The 16,114-nt window shown below is 41.8% G+C and overlaps 1 protein-coding gene across 1 annotated transcript in view; it reads right to left on the bottom strand.

The window, feature by feature from the left end:
- Positions 1 to 16,114, bottom strand: part of ADAMTS12 (ADAM metallopeptidase with thrombospondin type 1 motif 12) — a 276,826-nt gene that overhangs the window by 88,541 nt on the left and 172,171 nt on the right. Inside the window, exons 6-9 of the mRNA XM_029941278.1 lie at positions 14,564 to 14,688; positions 10,246 to 10,395; positions 1,984 to 2,127; positions 1,258 to 1,402 (exon numbers count right to left, since the gene is read on the bottom strand). Coding sequence (XP_029797138.1) covers positions 1,258 to 1,402; positions 1,984 to 2,127; positions 10,246 to 10,395; positions 14,564 to 14,688 — 564 coding nt within the window. The remainder of the gene's footprint in view (positions 1 to 1,257; positions 1,403 to 1,983; positions 2,128 to 10,245; positions 10,396 to 14,563; positions 14,689 to 16,114) is intronic.

The following is a 16,114-nucleotide window of genomic DNA, read 5'->3' as shown; positions in this document are numbered from 1 at the left end:
GAAAATTTAAACTTTATCGTAGGGAATGAGGAGACTGAAATATTTTATTCAGAGAGGAACACAATCCAATTTCCATTTATAAAGGTCATTTTGGCTGTATTTGGGGAGACAGATCAGAGTTGAGAGAGGTAGCCAAACTCCAGAAAAGGAGACCAGAGACCTACTTCTGTCACTTAGAAATAGATGGATATTTTTAGAGATATTTAGGAGTAGAATTGGCATAACTTGGTAACCAGTTAGGAGAGAGGGGCGAGGGCTTTCTGTCCCAACTTGACCTTCTCTACTGAGTCTTGCCTATTCTGTTTAAGCAGTTATTTACTTCCTCCTCAAGGATCTTTATACATGTCTCTTTTTGTGTTTATCTCACTGTAAAGAAAGTGCTCTGTCTGCCTTCTCCCCCGAGCACAAGCTCCTTAAGGTGAGAGAATTTATTCTGTTAATTTTTGAGGGCTTATTTGTTTCATTTTATCCACTAACAGCACAGAATCTGGCGAATGTTGCCTTGCCAGAGTCTATGTGCTAACACTGGAACCTACACACTACAAGGGATGGACTCAGAGAACAGGCAAGATTCAGATCACAAAGGAATGCCACACAAAGGAGCTGGGGCTTTATCCTGTGGTCAGTGGACCCAAGGAGCAGAGCAGAGTCATGGTTAGTTCTGTGTTGTCTTGAAATACCCTGAGCAACAATGTGAATGGAGGAGAGACCAGGTAGGAGGTAATTACAATCGCAAGGAGAGAAAGAAAATGAGAGACTGAATCAAGACTGTACAGTGGGAATGAGACGACAGGACAGAGCCACAAACTTTTTAGGAAGTTAAATGTCAAGGCTTGACTTAATATATGGATATTAAAAGTAAAGGTGAATGAATTAGGTTGAATCTTATTCCTCCTTGGTATCTGGGTTTCTCTACAACCAGATGAGAAATTCAGGAAAGGGAGCAGCTTTAGGTTGCTAAGGAGTCTGTAGGTGTGAATCACCACAATTCCTGAAAATCACTATAAAATTTTCTTCACCACCACCCACTTGCACAGGATTGCAGTCTCCAGAGAATACCAAGAAGGTTTGGTCAAGGAATGTAAATGACCCCCAACTTCACACCTTCTGCCTTACAGACCCTTTGCCATGAACAGAAGGTTTCCATTTCTGTGTCAGGCTCTTCAATTAGATAGTTCCGTGGCCCTTCCTTCAGCATGCTGGAGACCTCGAGTTCAGTGCACAGTCACCAGATGCACCGAGATACCCAACACTTACTTCTACTTCCTGGCAGACGGTGGCATTGGGGCCATACTGCAGCTGGCATTGATGATGAACATCGTAGATCACTCCAGGGGCAATGACCTTGGACTTCAAGCCTTTCTTTTGGGGGACATCATCAAGACAGAACCCCCAGCCCCGGCTGAAATGAAAGCAAATTAAAGGAAATGAGAACAGCTGCTTATGCTCTCCTTTATCTCTAGTCTTTCATTCAACAGGAACTTCTGTCCTGTAGTTTACTCTTTGTCCTTCAAGACAACTGTATTTCCACAAGGCACAGAACCTCTAGGCCCAAGATGGGAGTGGCCTAAAAGGAAATGCAAATCACACCCCACACCTTTACCTCAGGGATGGGCCAGGAAATACAAGCAGTAGAATAATATAAAATCACCAGAGGGGTTTCCATGACCACTTATAACATAAGTCCTGGTTGTTCAGACCACTTTCTGGGGACTTCACACACTCAGATCATAAAGTGCCACTGTGAGCAGAAGCCAGCAAGGGGACAGGATGTAATGTTCCCCCAGCTGTGGCTGGAAGCAGGACCCACCCCCATCTCAGGGTCAGAAAGCAGAAGTGAAATCAACACCCTTTTGATGCCGCCGCCTGATACTATGACCTCTGAGAGGAACAGAGACCTTTCTAGGGCTCAGGGGAAAAACTCAGACTGACTTCAGTTTAAGGAGACCAAGTGCGGCTGTCCTGAACCACGCTGCCACTTACTCCAGGAAGCGGGTGATGTACTCCTTGCTGCACTTGGACCACGTGAGTGGGGTGGGATTGTACTGGAGCTGGCGGGACATGATGTAAGGGTGCCTGCCCACAGGCTCACAGTCATTTTCCTTCCCATCGTGCTGGATGCCGAAGCTGCAGGAAGGCACAAAGGACATTAAGGAGGCTGGCATGAAATAGAGAGAAAACCAGTTTCTGCAGGGGGGAAATAACCCACTGAGAGCCACTTTTGTAGAGAATACATGTGTTTACAAAGTTGGACTGTGAAGGTAGAGAGGGATATTTCAAGCGTGTCTTGGCCTCAGATATGCAACTGTGGGAACCATGCTGCCAATTCAAAAACTTCTATTTGGGCAAGAGTTCCCAGTTTGGCTTTCTAAGAGTCTGGAGTCAGGGGGGTAAACCCTGACTTAAGCAATCTTCTTCCTCCTGCTTTAGTAACCACAGCATAAAATTCCAAAACCTTCCTTCTTCCTTTTCATCATCACTTAAGAAAGAGCATGAAAAGGAAAGCTTATGGGAGATTTTGTCAAAGGCCACAAGCGATGAGTGAATGGATTTCTTTCCAGTCTTGTCTTGGGAGCTCTCCAGCATCTGAGACCTCAGGGAGACCTCACAGCTCAGTGGTCAGAGCAGGGTTTTTGAAGACAGGTAATCTGGACTCCCATTCCAGCTCAGTCACTTCATGATCTGGGTGTCACTGAAACTGGTGCAGCTTCAGTTTCTTCTCCTGGTATATGCAGAGGTCATCACAATGCCATGGTCAGATCCGAATGAACAAGTCTGAACACCACTTAGCAAGGGCCTGGCACATAATAAAGGCCCTGCGGATGACGGGAATCCTTTACTGCTGCTTTTACTCTTATCTAGCTTATTTTCCTTCTCTAGATGAGGAAGTTCAGAGTTTGAGGCTTCTCAAAAGTCCCATAGCTAGTTAGTGGCAAAAGCAGGTCTGCAGTTCGCCCTGCTATTGAAGGGTTCTTACCCAGGCCTTGCTCAGTCTGCTCCCTGGTCCTCCCACTGCCTGGGCTGACCACGTGAAGCAGCCCTGAATGACCCAGAAGAGGCTGTCCAGGGTGGCAAGGGTGCCTGGGAAGGAAGTAGACTGAGAAGTCTGTTTATAAACTGAGTCTTCAGGATCAGCCCAAGATACCCTCAGAGGTTCCCACAAGAACTTGCTGCACTGGGATCTGCTTATGATAGGCACACATGCAACCCGGAGATGTTTGCTCAAATCTCTAAATCTAAACAGGGGAAAATAGGACCTTTCACTCCGTGAGTGAAAGTCAACCCGTCTCATAGGGAAGCTCATAGGCACCTTTACTAAAATCTCCTGATCAACATTAGCAACCCTTACAGAGAATAGTCTTTGGGGAATTTAGAGATTTCTTGTATTTTGCTTAATGCATTATGATGTTATCGACTTACTTACAGACTCTGATCACATTCCACATGAATACAAAATTCACAAAGAACTCAGAGAATTAATCTGCAAAACTCTTATCACCCAGCCACAAAGAATGTGATTTGATGAAAGCTTTCGTCCCAAGCAGGCCTTCCCTATGCTCTTGCAAATCCATTCTTATCTAGCTCATGAAGTATTTCACAAGTTCACCTGCTCAGTAATTAGTAAAACCCCTAAACTGAAAGCATGGTTCAAAAATATGCATGAATAATGGTTTTTCTAGCACTGGATATTCTAATACAAGAAGCCATATTGCTGGATCTTGTACATTGAGGGGATTCAAACCTACACTCAAAATAAATCAGTGCTCTCAAAGCTCATTTTGTTCCATTTAAAGTTTTTAATTCATTAGGATTTCTCCCCTCCAGCTTCATCACCCCTCTGCTCCCCCACCTTATGAGAGAAAAGCAGTGCTACTAAAAATGTCCTTATGGATTGTGTGTCTACTATGTCTAAATGGGTGGAGCGCTCCGGCCACATGGGAACAGTGGGTCAATGAAAAGTGAAGGCCAAGGAAAGCACGTGGGGTCATAGGGATGGAAGGTTTGCATCCAGGAAGCTACCTTCCAGCAGATGGGATGGACCCTGAAGAGCAGCTTGGAGTACAGAGTCGTCTACAGTCTCAAACTACTCCCTGAGCTGTTGGATTAGCCTCCTTTACCTCATGCTTGAGTTTCAACTCCTGATAGATGAATTTGCCAAACTATAGATGTGAAATAACAAGTTACTTAATTACCTGGGTTTCAGGGTATCCCTTGATGGAATAGATCCATTCCTTGCCTTTTATTATTCATTTTTTAAGTATAGTTGGCAGAATGTTTCATTAGTTTCAGGTATACGACTTAGTCGTTTGCCAGGTTTATACTTAGGCTGTGTTCACAAGCGTAGCTACTTTCTGTCCTGATACAATGCGATTATAGTATCATTGATTCTATTACTTATGTGCTGCCTTTTATTCCTGTGATTTATTATTCATTTTATGGTGGAGGAGTAATAGCAGAGAAGAAAACCCACAAAAAATGTGATTGTGAGCTTCTCAAACTCATTTAGGAAATACAAATTTCACATATTTAACATGCAAAGGTCTGTAATGAAATATACCATGAAATAGAAGTGGGGGAGAAATACTGGGTGAATGTTGCCTTTTAAGTGTTCATCTATATTGTAATATTTTCATTACTTAAAAGTGAAGGATGCTAGGTCTCAGATAAGTTTTTAAATTTCCTCCTGGATTGTACCTTCATTGTTGGGCACTTACATAAGGAGACTAATAAAAGTGGTAAAAGACTTCAGGTATAAATGGCTGATATAATCCAGGGTCTGGATTTTCAAAAAGTTTTCTCTCAAAATAAAAGTGAAATTATTCAAACAAGGCCACACTACATGTTAGTTAACTTTACTTTCTATTTTGCATCCCATATAATCAGTAACAAAACAAACTTGTTTCTAAGAAACAATGCAGTATCTTTGTTATTAATTGATGAGTGTCTTTTTGGGGATACTGGCTTATCAGTTTTATTTTGTTTGTTCTTGGACTGCTGCAGCCATTTCATTAATCTGCCCAGTGGTTCTAGTTTGGTCCACAGACAATTAGGACTATATAGCTAAAGAAAGAGCTGAATACCCCAGAAGCATCTTCTACTATGAGCAAAAGTTTCTCAGAAGCTTCTAAAGTCTTCTTTCATTTGGTTTTGTTTTACTAAAGTATTTTTTTATCACTCAAACTCAAGCTTTATGTGTTCCTTCAACTGTCTTTTTTATCAGTGACTTTAAACTCTTTGGGGAGGCATTTAAAAGATGGTATCTTAATACAAATCTAAAGCACAATGAAATATCACTTAACGCTGGTCAGAATGACTAGAATCAAAAAGATAAGATTCCCACTGTTGGCAAGAATGTAGAGAAGCAGGGATCCTTATGCACTGTTGGTGGGACTGTAAATCAGTGGAGCCACTATGGAAAACAGTATGGAAGTTCACCAAAAAATTAAAAAGAGAAATATCATGTGATCCAGTAATTCCACTACTGGGTATTTACCTAAAGAAATTGAAAACACTAATTCAAAACGATGCATACCTCTATGTTTAGTGCAGGATTATTTACAATAGCCAAGATATGGAAGCAACCTAAGTGTCCACTGATAGATGAATAGATGAAAAAGATGTGGTGTTTATATAAATGGAATATTACTCAGCCACAAAAGGATGAAATCTTGCCATTTGCAACAACATGGATGGACCTAGGGGGTATTATGCTAAGTGAAATAGGTCAAACTGAGAAAGACAAATACCATATGATTTCACTCATATGTAGAATCTAAAAAAGCAAATGATTAAACAAACAAACAAAAAGCAAAATCAGATGTGTAAATGCAGAGTACAAACAGGTGTTTGCCAGAGGGTGGGGGTGAGGTAGGATGGGTGTGTGGGCGATACAGGTAAAAATGGGTGAAGGGGAAGTGGGAGATACAGGCTTCTAGTTATGGAATGAATTAAGTCATGGGAATAAAAGACAAAACACAGGGAATACAGTCAATGATACTGTAACAGGGTTGTATGTTGACAGGTGCACTACACTTGTGGAAGCCATAGAAAAGCTGAATCTCTATGTCGTACACCTGAAACTAATGTAACATTCTGTGTCAACTGTACGCAAATAAAAAAAATTAAATAAAAAAATAAAAGTGTTTATTTAGGTCATCTGTACATGTCCCAATGCCTTTTTTATTTAAAAAATTTTTTTATGTTTTTTATGTATTTTTGAGAGACAGAGAGAGACAGTGCGAGCAGGGGAGGGTCAGAGAGAGAAGGAGACACAGAATCCGAATCAAGCTCCAGGCTCTGAGCTAGCGGTCAGCACAGAGACTGATGCGGGGCTCGAACCCACAAAGCGTGAGATCATGACCTGAGCGGAAGCCAGACTCTTAGCCGACTGAGCCACCTAGGCGCCCCCCAATGCCTTTTGGTAAATTAAGCTTTTTATTTCGAGATTATTGCAGGTTCAGTTGCAGTTTTAAGGAATAAACGAAGAGCTCCCCTGTACCCTTACTCACTTTCCCCCAGTGGGAACACACTGCAAAACCATAATCCAGTAACAGTTAGGGTACTGATGCCGATAGTCAAGACACAGAAGGTTGTCATCACCACAAGGATCTCTCATGTTGCACTCAGAGCCACACCCACTTCCTTCCCTCCCACATGCCATCCTTAAACCCCGGCAGCCTCAAGTATATTCTCCACGTCTACAAGTTTGATATTTCAATAACAACAGCACGTAACTTTTTGGGCTTGGCTTTTTTTTTCACATGATAGCATAACTGTTTGAAGATTCATTAGGTCACTGCATGTATCAATGGTTCCTTTCTTTTTACCGCTAACTAGTATTCCATAATATATCCCAGTTTATGTAACCATGCACGCTGCTGGGTTGACACCACCCCTGAATGCTTTCTAGCTTTTGGCTGTTAAGATAACCTTTCTATAAACATTCACGTACAAGTTTTTTGTGTGAACAGGAGTCTTTCTTTCTCCAGGACCAATGCCCAGAAGTACAACTGCTGGATCAGGTGGCAGCTGTAGGTTTACAGCTGACAAAACTGACAAATTCTTCTCCACTGCCTGAACCATCTTACTTTCTCACCAGCAACGTATGAATGATCCGGTTCCCCTGCAACCTTGCAAGCATTTGGTGTCATCACTAATTTTTTTAGCCATTCAGATTGTTGTGTAGGTGACATCTCGTTGTGGTTTCAATTTGAATTTCCCTGGTAACTAATGATGTTGAATATATTTTCTAGAGCTTCTCTGCCATCTGTGTATCTTTTCTGGTGGAATTTCTCCTGTCTTTTTGCCCATTTTCTCCTTGTACTGTTTGGGTTTTTTTACTATGAGGTTTTGTTTTGCTTTATTTAGGTTTATTTATTTTGAGAAAGAGCGAGAGTATGAGCAGAAGAGGGGCAGAGAGAGAAGGAGAGAGAATCCCAAGCAGGGGATTCGAACTCAGGAACTGTGAGATCATGACCTGAGCTGAAATCAAGAGTTGCATGCTCAACCGACTGAGGTACCCAGGCGCCCTCCTAATGAGTTTTGACCGTTGCTTATATATTAGATGCTAATTCTACAGGCTATATAGAGTATTGGTTTCCTAGGTAAGTCATAAAAATTACCATAAGCTTCGTGGCTTAAAAATAACATAAACTTATTCTCTCACAGTCCTGGAGGACAGAAGTCTCAAATCAAGGTTTCAGTAGTACTCTGAACCCTTCAAAGGCTCCAGGGGAGACTCTGCATGTCCCGTCCAGCTGCTGGTGGCTGTCAGCCTCCCTGACTAGGGGCAGTGCAACTCTAACTTCTGCCTGCACCTTTACATGGTCTTCTTCTCTTTGATCTGTGTCCAAATCTCCCTCTCCAGTCATTGGTTTTAGGGCCCTAAATCTAGGGTGATTTCCATTCAAAATTATTATCTAATAACATCTGCAAAGATCCTATTTGCAAAAGGGGTTACATTCTGAAGTTCAAAGTATTTAAGCCACTATTTAAGCCACTACATGGGGTTTGCAAATACTTCCTCTTGGGCTTTGGCTTATATTTTCATCTTTTTAAAAGAGTCAAAAGTTTTCATTTTGATGAGTCCAGTTGTTAAATGTTTTCTTTTTATGCATTGAGCATTTGATGTCCAGTTTAGAAACTCTTTGTCTAGCCCTAGATACTGAAAATTTTCTATTTATGTCCTGAGAGTTTTTAATTTTGCATTTTACCTTTCGTGTGTATTCTACTTCAAGATCATTTTTGTGTATGGTATGAGACTTAAATAGAGGTTCTTTTTCTATTTTTAAAAGTTTTGCCTATGAATGTCCAATTACTCCAGGACCCTTTGTTGAACAGACTACATATCACAGAAATATCATTAAGCTTTTATATTACTTCAGGAGAATTTCATCTTTACTATATTGAGTCTTCCAATTCATGACCATAGTAGTTTTCTCCATTTATTTAAATCTCTATTTATTTCCTCAGTTTTGTGTAGTTTTCAGTATACAAGTCCTGAACATGTTTTGTTAGACTTAAATGTTTGTAATAATTTTATATGTTATATACTTTTGAGTGACAGTGAAAGGTACTGCATTTTCAATTTCAGTGTTCACTCATTCATTGTCTCTATATAAAACTGTGAATGATTTTGTATATTTATGTTGTATCCTGTGAGCTTATTCTAGTTTGTGTGTTTGTATAGATTCTTTGGGGTTTTGTATATATACAATTATATTATCTGCAAATAGAGCTAGTTTTCTATCTTCATAATCTGTATGTCTTTTTTTTCGTATCTTATTGCACTGGCTAAAACCATACTCCTTTTTCTTTCCGGTCTTTGGATTTGATCATTTACTTTGTCCTATCTTTAAGTTCACTGGTTCTTATTCCATCAGTTCATATCTGCCAATAAATCCTTCTAGTCAATTTTTTGTTAGAGTGATTGTCCTTTTTAGCTCAATAATTTCATCTTGTTTTCTTTTTGGATCTTCTACCTCTTTATTGATATTCTTATTATGTTCATGTATCATTTTTCTTGATTTTCTCTAAATCTTGCTTAGTTCTTTGAGCATCTTTAAGGCTGTTGTTTCAAAATTTTTGTCTAACAAATCTGCCATGAGGAACAATTTCTATTATTTTTTTCCTTTAAATTAAGATTCCTTAAGATTTTCCTGGTTCTTTGTATATTTTATGAATTTTTGTGTAGAAAAATGGACATTTGAAGCTGTTCATGTGGTAACGCTGGAAATCAGATTCTTCCTCTTCCTTAGAGTTTGCTGTTTTTATTATTGTTGTTATTATTGTTGTTGTTATTATTATTATTATTATTACTATTATTATTATTATAGGATATGTCTCTGCCAAGGATCAACCTGCAGCAAAAATTCAAGGTCTTTTAGGGTCTTTTCTGAGTCTTTGTGATCACTTTCTAATTTTTCCCATGTATGTAATTATCTTTGAAAGTCCTATTCTTTACTGTGTAACTCTCAAAAGGGGAAGAATAGAAATATGAACAGGGAGAGAAAAGGCCCTTTAAATCCTCTGGCAGTCACTCCAGTTAAAGGGGAGAGGGAGCTTGTGTTGCAAGCACATTGGTTTGTGGGGAGGTGCGATGACAATGGCTGCCCTAGCTTTGTCTTTACCTCTGGGACCAGCAGCAGCCATCAGCCACCAGGGCACGACCTGCACCTCCTGTTAACTGATGTTTGCTTAATGGTCTTCTCCACCTTACAGCAGTTTTAAGTTTCTGTCTTATTCAATGTGTTTCTTCAATACATATCAGTAAAATGGGGTTGCCAATAGTATCTATTTCATAAGGTTGTTGAAAGGATTCAATAACACAACTCAAAATGTAAGCTGTAAAGGGTGCACAAATGTTAATGCTTGTGACTTCTTGGTGATATTCATACTTGAGCGTTTAATAAAAACTAAACAAGGATTGCCATTTCTGAATTGATCAAGTGAGTTAAAGTTTATGTCCTTGTCTGTGCTCAACCCATTCTAATTCCGAAAATTGTAGTAGCCTCTTTGATTCTGTGGTGTAGATAGGTACACGCGGTCAGGGAAGAAGAGACACTGAAATCTTTGAAGTGTGTGATGATCCCCACTTTACAGATGAGGAAGCAGAGGTTTAGGAGGGTGAGTCTTAAGACACAATGCAACCCGACTCCTAATGCCCCATTTAAGGTGCTTTCCCTTCCCTCTACTGACTTGGTGCCTGATCATGGCAAGGGGACCTCAGTTTCCTTGGCCCTTTACCTGTGTCCGAGCTCATGGGCAATTGTGAAAGCCAGAGGGAGTCCAGAGTCTTCATTGATGTTACAGCTCCGGTGGGGCTGGCACATTCCCGACAGGTGGGACAGCCCCAAAGTCTCACAGGGGCGATTGATGGTAGCACAGATGTCTTTTCTGAAAGCAGAGGATAAAGATGTATCGGCTCCCAAAGAAACTTCTAAAAAAAATCTCCTGGAAAAAACGTGGGTGTTAATTCACATTCAATATGGTCTGGGAAGCATGGTTAAATTATTTTTAAAAGTCCTTAGGAAGCAATTCAGAATTCATAAAATTATTACGATTTCACCTCTAATTACTGAATTGCACAAACACCTAAAAATGTGGGAAAATATGACAATTTTAAGGTTTATTTATTTTTTTATTTTCTGGGAGAGAGAGCGCGAGCACAAGCAAGGGAGGGGCAGAGAAAGATGGGCAGAGACAGAGAGTCCCAAGCAGGCTCCACACTATTAGCTTGGAGCCTGACATGGAGCTCAATCTCAAGAACCACAAGATCATGACCTCAGCAGAACTCAATAGTCAGAAGTGTAACTGTGCCATCCAGGTACTCCATGACACCATGACAAATGTTTATTTTGGGTTCCTTTTTCCCTTAATCTCAGGATGCTGAATTATATTGTTTGGCCAAAGAAGGAAGGATTTGATTGAATATTGAATATTATTTGAACTTTTAAATAAAGGATAACCAGAAGTGGTTGAGTGTTTTCACGTATGAACTCCCTTTTGGTCTTTGTGAGGTCTGTGCTCAAAGTGCATCTGAAAACTTCTGCTTATTCATGAAAAAGACAAGTGATCTCATCAATCTATCTAGAGATCATCAGGTGTCTCTCCAGCCCTACTACCCTAACTATGTGGCAAATGAGAGGGAACACACACACAAATAAAGACTCCTAGGATCTCAAAAAATACTGGTTATGGTCTTTAAATGTAAAAATGTGCTTCCATTTCTTTGTGGGGATTATTTCAATCATTGACAAGAGTTAACTATTCATTTGGCTTTCTTCAATCTGGGAAGAGCTCTTTGCTAAGAATAACTAGCACAAACCCCAACAGGGTTCTGGGCTCTTTAGTTACAAACCCTCAGCTCGTCAGGTTTGTGTGGGTACCCCTTCTGGCAGCAAATGGTGTGATGTTTCCACAGCCATGGAAAAGATCCAGTCTCTGAAAACCCCAGCAAGTCCTCAGTTGTCCAGGAGGCAATGGCTGGGACAATGAGATAGGAGAGGGAGGCAGCCCATCTCCCTGCATGTCAACCACTCTAACGGCGATCATTGTTGGGCAGACTTGTGCTGGAGGGCTGGATTGGGTCAGATGGCCCAATCATTCTAAATAATTTCTGCATCTCTGGGAGGACCAACCAACCAATATTTCCACCCCTTCTGCAAAATGTACTTGTTATTATTTCATTTTTTTAAAAAGTCTAGGCCTGCTTAGAGCTGCTAGGAAAAGATGATTGGTGTCTATTGCTAATTCACTGGCTTTCTCATTCTGATAGAGATGGAAGTTAAATAAGTGTTTATTAAGTGCCTACTCAGTATCTAGCACTAAAGAGGAAGAAAGGGGGGGGGGTAATAAAAGAGCTATAGGAACATGAGTCATGCAGACAAGGAGCTTCTGCTCCGCAGAGCAGGTGAGCTCTACCTCCGCCATGCACTGGAAATCGTATAAGAGAAAACATGCCTTGGTATGCAGTTGGAAGCCTTGCTTCATGAGGTATGTTCAAGCCAAATCCACCTGCTCCTGAAAGCAGCTCTGCAGAGAAGCCTGTTGAGCGAATCTCAGCACAGTCTTCCAGAGGCAAGCCTTACACCTCTCTCCCTGCTCCTGCCTGTTTCTTCAGACCAGAGGTTCCCAGCAGGGGGTGGTTTTGCTCCCCACCCACTCATTCCTAGAGACAGTTTGGGTTGTCATGACTTGGAGACGGGCGCTACTGGCATCTCATGGATAGAGGCCAGAGATGCTGTTAAATAAACCTCAGGGCACAGGACAGCCCAGCACAACAAAGAATTATCCAACTCAAGAGGCTGAGGGTAAGACATCCTGCTTTACAATTTGAAATACTTGCCACTCTTCAGGAGTTGGTGAGGTTCATCATACATTGAAACCAGGCCCTTGTTCCAAGGAAGAAAACTTATCATAATAAGAAAAAATATAATAAGAGAGCAGATCTTTCATATTCTTATGAGTAATAGTTAAGAGTATAACTATTAGGATCAAACTACTTGGATTTAAGTCTCAGCTGTACTTGTTAATGGCAACAAGATTTGGGGCAAGTGACCTAACCAAGCCTTAATTTCCCCATCTATAAAATGGGAATAATTGATGGCAGTTCAACTACTGGGTTGTTGCATAGATTAAATGGAATAATGATTGTTCTAGTAGATGTAGCACAGGGCTACATCACACACTCCACAAACACCAGCTGTCCTTAATTCACTCATTTCCTCATGTGAGAATGAGGGGAAAAATGATTTCTGCATTCAGGGCAAGGAAGGAGATGAAGCTGACAGTCTCTAACCGTGGTCCTGAGTCCAGGGTTCTTCCCTACAGCTAGGTCCTGCCTGAAGTCCTCCCCTGGCTTCTTGACCAGGTCCTCAGTGTTCCCTGCCTGCGCACTGGCCCCCAGGGTCCCAGTGCTTACGCTCCACACTCACACTAACCTACCTCCCAGCAGAGCTATGGATGTCACAGACTCTAATATGAACCTACTGTGTAATCGGTTTATTCCACAAACTTCTTTGGAAAACTGTTTGTTTTCAACCGAAGTTTTGATATTTTCATTCAAAAGAGGGATTCTGATGGTTGGAGAGAAGGCTGGTTATCATCCTTTGCAGGCACCCTGTGCACCGGGATACCAAGGGGACAAGTGACAGGCCAACATGTTCAGGGGCAGCCTGTCCTCCCCGAGGAGAACACACACACACGCGCACACACACAGGGCCTTCCAGTGCGTGAGTTCTCTGAGGCTGAAAGGCCAGGCCAGGCAGCCTCTTCTATTACATATCCCCGGATTTCCTGCGGTCTCTGAATCTGCACAGGAGTGCTCCATAAGAACTTACCTCCCCCATTAATGTAAGACTTCATTTATCTAGATTAAAATAATGTCTAGGGGTGCCTGGGTGGCTCAGTCGGTTAAGGATCCAGCACCTGATTTCAGCTGAGGTTATGACCTTATGGTTTGTGGGTTTGAGCCCCGTGTCAGGCTCTGTGCTGATGGTATAAAGCCTGCTTGGGATTCTCTCTCCCTTTCTCTCTGTGCCTCCTTCTCTCTCTCTTCCCCTGTCTCTAAAAATATAAAATAAAATAAAATAAAATAGTGTCTGGTACACAGCAGTAGTTCAATAAATATTTATTGAATCAACGAACAAACATAGCTTCCAAGAGCCTGGGTTGATCAGAAAAGTTCATTAACCTTTCATAGCTATGAGTCCTAGAAGGTTGATGGTTTTTATTAGCACCACAGGGTCTCTCTGTCATCAGGACAAAATAGTATCTTCATGAGGGTCAAGGGAGAAAAGTGTAAGCAAACCGCTCTGCATATTCAGGGAAGGGCCTGCCGCCCATATTCTGTCCTGAACACCAGTCAGGGATGGGTTACAAGGAGGATTGATTTCTGTAGAAAAGGTTGCATGTTTCTAAACTGGAGCAAAAACTTTAAAAAGAAAATAAAGGATTGGAAATCCTAAGCTTAAGAGTTACAGGAGTCTTTCATGAGGCTTATAAAACAATCTTCCTGATTGTTTATAGAGCTGCATGAAAAAGCCAGTTTTAAAGATGAAATCATCATTGGGATATGAAAGAGACCCACATTTTGCCAAGACATGCAATTTATTAACACGGGGAGTTCTGTCACACACGTTTAGTAACTGCCCCCTCACTGGTATGGACGTCAGGAGTTGTCGAGATTGTAGACACTGTCTTTAAAAATGATCAGAAGTTGCGGTGCCTGGGTGGCTCAGTCACTTAAGTGTCCGACTTTGGTTCAGGTCATGATCTCGCAGTTCGTGAGTTCAAGCCCTGCATCAGGCTCTGTGCTGACAGCTCAGAGGCTGGATCCTGCTTCAGATTCTGTGTCTCCCTCTCTCTTTCTCTGCCCCTTCCCTGTTCATGCTCTGTCTCTCTCTCTCTCAAAAATAAATAAACATTAAAAGTGACCAAAAGCAGCAAAAAGCAGGAGACTCTCATGGGTTTGAGCAGCTGACAACTCTTTCACCTGCCAACCCTCACCCCTCCCCTGCCTTGTGCTCTGCAGCGTCTGGCTTCCATGTGGTCCCCAGGGTACCTGGTGAGAAGGACGGCCACGTCATGATGGGTGGGGTTAAGGTCACTCTTGGGATTGATGCTCTTCTGCCACTTACAGAAGCTGGACAGTGTCTTCTCTGCATGGTGAACTATTTTCAATCCTTGCTAGAGAAAGAAGAGGAAGAGAGTGGCATGGGTCAGTTTACTGTGCTCAGGGCTCATCACAGAAGCCTTCAGGAGCAGCCACGTGTGACAAGCCCTGGGGGGGCACCTCAAAGATCTGTTAGGCAGGAACCCGGCAGAGGCGAACTTACTCCCGGCTCTAAATACCTTCACCCTCGTGACTTTGATTAAAAGAATCTGAAGGGCAGAAGTGCAGGGCAGAAATTATCACTGGAACAAGTAACCCTTGAAGAAAAATTAAAACTGCAGTAGGCAAGACCAAGAGCTGTCTGAAGTCACATCTCTAGCAGCTCTCTGCTTCCAAAGCCAGTATGATTCCAAAGAGGCATTTTTGTTTCTAATGCAAAAATAAAATGAGATTTTCATCAAAAATCTTCTTCCTTGCATGAGAACCCCTACAACCCGGGGTTACACTTAATGTGTTTCCATTTCGGTCTCACATCTGCGGATGGAGGGCAGAGGGCATCATAATATCTCCAGGCTTCTGACCAGCTGAAATCATTGCCTGTCTGACAGTGGATGCCCCCAGCCTCAATTTCAAGGGCTGCTGAGTCATCTCTTTGGACCATCGTTACTACTGAGGATGGGAAGAGAAGGGTTGTTCTAAATTAACTGGGTGAACTTCTGTCAAACAGAGGTGGAGGAATAATCATCTTGTCACATTTCTAAAGGAGACTTCCTTCCCTTGCCCCATTTCTTTGGGGTCTCTATATCAAGCTGGCCCTCCTACTGGGTGGATTCTACCTGGAGAATGACTACTTCCATTGTCTACTCTAACCTGAGTCTCTCACTCTGATTTCAGTCCAAGAAATTCAAGGCAATCCCTACATCAAACTATGAACTTGCTTCTCTACTACTCTGCATTTTCTAAGGCCCACACCTGGAGGCTTCAGCTGTCTGTGAAAGGAACTTCCAGGTCCCATCCACCCCCCACTCCCCGCGCACCCTGCATGCTCATTAACCACCACATGGGTTTCATGAAAACGCAGAAAGGTGGCTCATTATCAGACATGAAAACCCACTGAACTGCTTTGCATTATGAATTTAAACAGAAGAAACAAACTTCCTTATTTACTCATCTTCACTGTTCTGTCTTCCAGCAAAATGATGTATGGTGGAAGAGGAAGAGGGATTTTGGCAGATTAACTGGGCACAGGGGTCAGTCTCCTATTCATTTAGTCAACCCTACCAGAAGCAAGGCTCACATCCACCATAAGGAATTGACAAGGGGGCATAAAACAGGAATGGAAGGAAAGAAAAAGGAAGGCAAAAGAAAGAGAAGAGAAGTAAATAAAAAGGGAGAGAGGAAAGAAAGGAGAGGAAATATTTGATCACTATGTGATCCATGTGCCAGATTCTTTCACATATATTCTTTCATTTAATTTAATTGCATCTTTGTGGCTTTATT

Source organism: Suricata suricatta, chromosome 6 (assembly GCF_006229205.1).
Source record: "Suricata suricatta isolate VVHF042 chromosome 6, meerkat_22Aug2017_6uvM2_HiC, whole genome shotgun sequence".
Lineage (NCBI taxonomy): Eukaryota > Metazoa > Chordata > Mammalia > Carnivora > Herpestidae > Suricata > Suricata suricatta.
Note: the sequence above shows the minus strand (reverse complement) of the source record. Positions and strands in the feature narration are given on the sequence as shown.